This window comes from Vigna angularis, chromosome 10 (assembly GCF_016808095.1).
Source record: "Vigna angularis cultivar LongXiaoDou No.4 chromosome 10, ASM1680809v1, whole genome shotgun sequence".
In the NCBI taxonomy this organism is placed as follows: Eukaryota; Viridiplantae; Streptophyta; class Magnoliopsida; order Fabales; family Fabaceae; genus Vigna; species Vigna angularis.
In genome coordinates, this window is record NC_068979.1 from 30,102,710 (window position 1) to 30,108,709 (window position 6,000).

The following is a 6,000-nucleotide window of genomic DNA, read 5'->3' on the forward strand; positions in this document are numbered from 1 at the left end:
ACATGAACTAAAACTAAAATTGAGTATGTACATTAATTTAATATTGGATCGAAGAGAAAAATATCTTTCATTAATTTCTTTAATCAATAACGATTTAAGATTTATCTAGACAAACTTTTCTGTAAAATCTTACTAAAAGGGAAACAAATAAAGTTAATTTATGTATTAGCTAAAGCTAATATAGCCCTCTCATAATATACCAAATAAAAATTAATTTAAAAAATAAACTTGTGAAAAGAATTATTTTCTTATTATTGTATTCATAGAAAGGTGAATGCTGCATAATTATTAGGAAAATGGTCAACATTAATGGTATCAATTTCCTATTGAAAAGCAGAGCATTTTCCACGTGTTTGGTCGCAGATGCAAAGTTCTAAAAGTCACGTGCTAATTCAGAATGCTAGAATTTAAAGGGCTGGAATTTCACTCCGGGATACCAACGTCTGGAACAAAAACATAAGCGGAATATGAAAAAAGAAATGTCCTAGGAAGAACAAAGATAACAGTAACAATCTCAAGCACCAAGCTAAATTATCAAACATTGTCTCACATGGAATGAACTCTCGTGTCTTCAAAAAAACAAAAAAATATGACCCAGTTGGGAACACAGAGCCAAAACTTTGACTACAGTATAATCTCACCTTGACATGCACCATGTCGGATCTAACTCTTATTTCCATTCAACAACTACTTCCATGGCTACAAAATGAAGAAACTAAAACCTTAGGCCTGAAAATATTGGAAAAGAATACAACTTCCATCTGCTCCTCTCAAAGGGCTGCCAGACTGTTCGTAGAAGTGGTTGACATGGCTGCCAGAACTTCGGTCACCGACGCCATCACGCTGAGTGCCGCCTTCAAAACCTCCTGAGGACACCCTGGTTTTACAATGGTTCGGACCTGAAATTTTAAGTAGAAATTCGATCAGAATGAGAAAATAGTGTTACCTATAATGATAACTATCATACTGTCATATGAAGATTTCTGATGGGTTGATATAGTTTTTAAAGTGATGCAGCATAATAGAAAGTAAACTCTAACAATGTTACACCTCATACCAACAAAACATGCAGATCAAGAGTTAACTTGGTACTCAAGAACTAAGGTCCTAACTCCATAAAAAGGTAGCAATGAGCATCAGTTAGCAGTCATAGGATTTGAGGTTTTGCACAATGAGTTTTAATTCACTACTTAACATGAAAATTTTGGCTTGTCCTCTAGTTCTGTTAAAATGGAAAAATTTTAATAGGCAAGACCTGTTCAAGGTACTCCTGAAGCTTTTTAATGCGGCCCATGTAGTCCTGGTCTTCAACAGAGAGAGTTATGACTTTGGCATCTGCACCAGGACCATCAAACTGAAGTGGACCTGGATTTCTGTAAATATCATCCATGAGAAAGCTTGTTGCATTTTTTCTCAACAGCCTGCAACCAATTAAAATCATGCATCAGAGAAATGCCCTTAATAGAAACACTACCAAGAAATGAGACCAAGCAAGCTGAGGTGAAAGAAAACAAGTGTTGCTATTATCAAGTACATGTTTAATCAAGTTATGTGAATTTACTGATTTGCATATAAAATCTCAGCAAAAGTCTTATATTCCATATGAAGGTATATATGAACACAAGCATCACACATGACAAGAAAACTTACTCATAAGCTTTGCCTCTCAAGTCCACGGTAGCTGGATGAATAGCAGGTTTTCCAATTGATGTGGCTCCTGGATTTGGAGACCATCGTTTCACAGTCATCATAGCCTAAAGTTCACCAGAGGCAAAATAGATTAGTCTCTACCATGGAAAGCATTGATATATTACACAAAGCTATCATAAACAACCATAAATTAAATAATACAAGAAAAATAATGGTAAGAATGACATACTGCTATTGGAGCAGCCCCACATCGCCACTTGTTTACAGGATTCTTCAGGTTAGTTAGGGTTGCCATGTACCCATTAAGACCTGCGGCAAGTATATGGTAGCAGATGTGTCCAAGGACCTGCAATGATATCAAAGGTTATTAACAAAAGTGGGAATTGGAAACACTTTCAAATGAAATTGACTATAAGAGCTAATAAACAAAGGGAGATTACTGAATCAACATACATATGCGTAATCACAGTCAAATTTTGATGGAAGAGATCCACGAGCTTGATAACCAAAAAAGTGGCAAATGGCATTGAACTTCTTTCCCTTGTATGTACCTTCTTTCTGTCAAAAGGAACAAGAAAATATTTTAAATATCAAAGCAGCAGTGGAAAATTTACCATCAACAAAATGAAATTAATCAAGATAGTAATCATATAAAGTATGGCTCAAGATTATATCATTCATAACTGATAGTTGACCCTTCATGATAATTTTCAAACAAAACTAATATATTACAAAAATGACCAACCATTTGATGTAACAGAAAATGTTCTTATTTCATAAATATCAACAGGAATAGAAAAGAAATAAAAAAGTTTCATGGTAAACTGTGACAAAGCACGTGGTCAACAGAGTGGGTTGCCTTCTAAATCAAACTATGCATCACAGAGATCACAAACAAATAAACTCATTATAATGATCATTAGAAGTGCAAAGATGATGGAGAGTCAAGTAAAAGGGTATTGGGGAGAGAATGGGACAGAGATTGAGTGACCATACCAGGCGCTTGTTTATCTCTGCTTCCACAAGATATGCTAGTAATTTCTCAGTTTCAATCTGTAAATCATTACAAAGAACAAGAGACATAAATGAAGGAATCTGAAATTCCCTATCAATTCATACAAAGAGAAAAGTATCTTGTTGTGATTATTACCTGTGATAACTGTGCCGAGTCATCGGATTCAGGGTAAAGGAGCAACTGCAGCATTGAAGATCATTGTCAGATTTTCTATCATACACTCTAGAACTAAATTGACACAATGCCCACCAGTGTTCAGCATGGTAAATGAGTTTACCTGTCGCCGAATAAAAGGAGGCAAAAATTCAAATAGAGCAGATGCCCATGGTGAAAGCTGAGAAGATATCTTGTCAACAGCAACACCTTGTCTGAGTAAGCCATGAATTTCCTGAGGTACAAAAAAGGTATCGGTAGGAACAGATTAGATTAAGGTTAATCTCTTCCACAAGAGATGAGAATTGCAAAACTAATATATAAAAGCAATGAGAGAAACTGTCATTTTATGATACTTCAACAATCTACAATGTATACTTGACTGACAGATATCATTCTGCTTTGTGCTCAGGCGAAGCTTAACCATCGAGAAAGAGGAGTTTTTACCTTCAAGAGTGCATACACTTCAGGAATGCTCTCTATCAGCCCTTCTGGTAGGAGGATTACTCCATGGTATTTGTCTGAGAAAAACAGAGGAATGTGACATTAGACCTCATTACATACACATATATAAAGAGGCAATTCAGATTGTTCAAACCTTGCTCCGCCCTGGTCTGAACTGCATCAGTAATCTGTTTTGTTATTTCAAAAAGGGTCAGCTTTGATGCAGCAACCTCCTCACCAAGAATTACCTGCATAAAACGTATGAAAGATAACTGTCAGCATGGAACTATAACACAATACGCATAAATCATGTGAGACAGCAATACTCACCATGTTTGGATGGGACTGGAGAGTGCATTCCAATGCAACGTGTGAGGCCTTGCGCCCCATAAGACGGATAAAATAATAATACTGGAAAAGAAAAGTCATTCAGAGAGGTACATGAAAAGAAAACTAATGAAAGTAACAATGCCTACCTTTTACAAATTTATACACACGCGCACACACAATGATATCAAAGAAAATCATGCAAGATACATTAGACTCATTACCTTCTCTGCAGAGAGTGCATCAGTGCAGACATTGCTGATGAGCTGAGAATTCACCTGAATAAACAGAAAATAAAATTTTACTGCCACTTCAATTGCTCATTATTTCATAGCATATGCAATCATTTTATCAAACAAAATGCCCAAAGAGAGGGGAAAACTCCTAACACACATGGCCGTGTCATGATGAAAATAATCATGCCATTACCAATTTTAATGATAGATGGTATACAGTGTCAACATTACCAGTTACATAAAATCATGTTTTCCATACAAAGTATTTAGAATAGTAAGTATGCCGTGGTCCACCACATGCTAATGCAAAAATAATATTTATATTATAAATAAAGGTCTTAATCACAAGAAAAATACCTTACAAATTGTATCAAAACCAACATTGGTCTCCACAAACTGGTTTTTAAGATCTCCGTTAAGAGTCACAGGTACACCAACCACCTGCAGAATCCAACTAATCAATAAATTGAAAATTTAAATGAAATTAAATGATGTAAACAACAGCTCAATTTTAAACAAATTAAAAATTAATTAATTATGAATATAAAAAAGCAATACCAAACGTAAAGCTTCGGTAAAGACCACTCCAAGAGAACATGAACAAAATCCAAAACAATTACTAAAAATACCTTTGTGGAGCAGTTGGCTACAGCAAAAGTTTCTGCAAGTTGTGCAGCATCCGTGTTTGATGTCACCCCTGAAAGATAATGTATTTCAGCATTTAGAAACCCCTCCTGAGGATGTGATGATAATGATAATAAAGGATACATGAAGGTCCAAGATGCTTAAGCATACCTCCGATTATGACAAGGCCGTCGAGTTTCAAATTTTTGCATGTAGCAAGCGCAGCATTAACCTGCTCTGTAGTCCTAATTTGATCTTTTGTCCGACCAAGTAAATCATAACCACCTGTGAAACAACAACCATAGAATGACAACAAGGAGCTAATAACACAAATGACAAACTAGTGGCTATTATCAACAATTGCACTTGCCACAATTGACCAATAAGGAGCTAATAACACAATAAATTAACTAATGGCCATCATCCAAAACTTCACTTGCCACAACCAACCTTGGTTTTTGTATGAGGAAAGAACAGTGTCCGTTATCTCGAGAGTTTTCTGGGCGAACAGACCTTCTGAACCACCTGTAGATGGAAGAAATAAGGAAATGCAGACCTGGTTATTAATTTGTCAAACAAACAGCGGCATTTTATGGTTAATGTAAACACTTTTGTTGTGTGTAATACATAGCATTAGATATAGGAATATTCAAAGTAAACTAAACACAGTTAAGACGCCCAATTACAATATTATTTTACCAAAAGAAAAGCTGAAGATCCATCGAGCAAATTAAATTCAATTACCAAGAAATCCAAGCAAAACACTGTTGGGATTGTGAATTTTGAGAGCATTGTGGAGACCCCAGATAACATTGTGTCCTCCAGGAGATTGTCTCCCACAAAAGACAACTCCCACCCTACAACAACACAATCAATATTAAGAAATTCATGACAAAACAGATTCACAACAATGGCTAGGAAACATAAACATGATAAGCAGACACAGACCTAATAGGAGGGAACTCGGTTATGATCTGAGCATCAGGGACTTTGGCAGTGGCCCTGAGAAAGTGAGCCAAAGGGTGTCCGTAGGTGTGAGGAAAAGCCCTGGCGATGGTGAGGGCGTCAGTGGGGTCAGCAGTGGTGGTAGCATCACCAAATTCAACCCTCACAGTGGTTCCCTGCACAAAAAGCCAAAAGGGTCATCGTCCAAATGAAAAATAAAAATCAAAACTTTACAAACCCCACTGCTCCCACAACCCCTGAAACCGACAAGATCTGAAACCAGCCAGCACCTGCAGGCAAGGGGGAAGCTCCGGCTGGTACAAAGACCGAATCCTTTGGAGATCTGAAAGCTCCCTGGGAATACCATAATCAGAATCCATGGATTCAACCCCTTTGACGCCTCAACAGAGAGAACAAAAAAAACGTATGAAACAAACACACTACGACGTTGTTGTTGTTCTAAGCTACTGTGTGAGTGTAACTATTGTTGTTTGGTGCAGTTGTTGAGTGGTGAATGTTGGGTGATGGGTAGGGTACCCTTTTAAGTGCACCTACCAAACTCGTTTTTTTTCTCTGATTCTTCAAAACAAATGACTCCTCTATCCA

The 6,000-nt window shown here is 36.8% G+C and overlaps 1 protein-coding gene across 1 annotated transcript; it reads right to left on the minus strand.

Annotated features, from left to right (window-relative positions):
* Positions 1-500: 500 nt before the first annotated feature.
* On the minus strand, positions 501-5,997 carry LOC108335964 (pyrophosphate--fructose 6-phosphate 1-phosphotransferase subunit alpha). Its single transcript, XM_017572207.2, has 19 exons — positions 5,685-5,997; positions 5,398-5,570; positions 5,194-5,306; positions 4,900-4,974; positions 4,621-4,734; positions 4,455-4,522; positions 4,183-4,266; positions 3,814-3,867; positions 3,593-3,673; positions 3,417-3,510; positions 3,266-3,339; positions 2,943-3,053; positions 2,801-2,845; positions 2,647-2,703; positions 2,104-2,208; positions 1,880-1,996; positions 1,651-1,754; positions 1,256-1,421; positions 501-899 (listed from the first exon to the last, which is right to left on the minus strand). The coding sequence occupies exons 1-19, from the start codon at positions 5,772-5,774 to the stop codon at positions 771-773; spliced, it is 1,854 nt and encodes a 617-aa protein (XP_017427696.1). The 5' UTR covers positions 5,775-5,997; the 3' UTR covers positions 501-770.
* Between the last annotated feature and the right edge of the window lie 3 nt (positions 5,998-6,000).

Bases quoted from the DNA above. Each gene is read 5' to 3' on its own strand.
- LOC108335964 (XM_017572207.2), bottom strand. From the start codon at position 5,774: ATGGATTCTGATTATGGTATTCCCAGGGAGCTTTCAGATCTCCAAAGG. The intron at 3,674-3,813 runs GTAATGAGTCTA...TTTCTTTTCCAG, and splicing joins ATGCACTCTCTGCAGAGAAG to TATTATTATTTTATCCGTCT. The intron at 1,422-1,650 runs GTAAGTTTTCTT...AATTGGTTGCAG, and splicing joins TTGAGAGGCAAAGCTTATGA to GCTGTTGAGAAAAAATGCAA.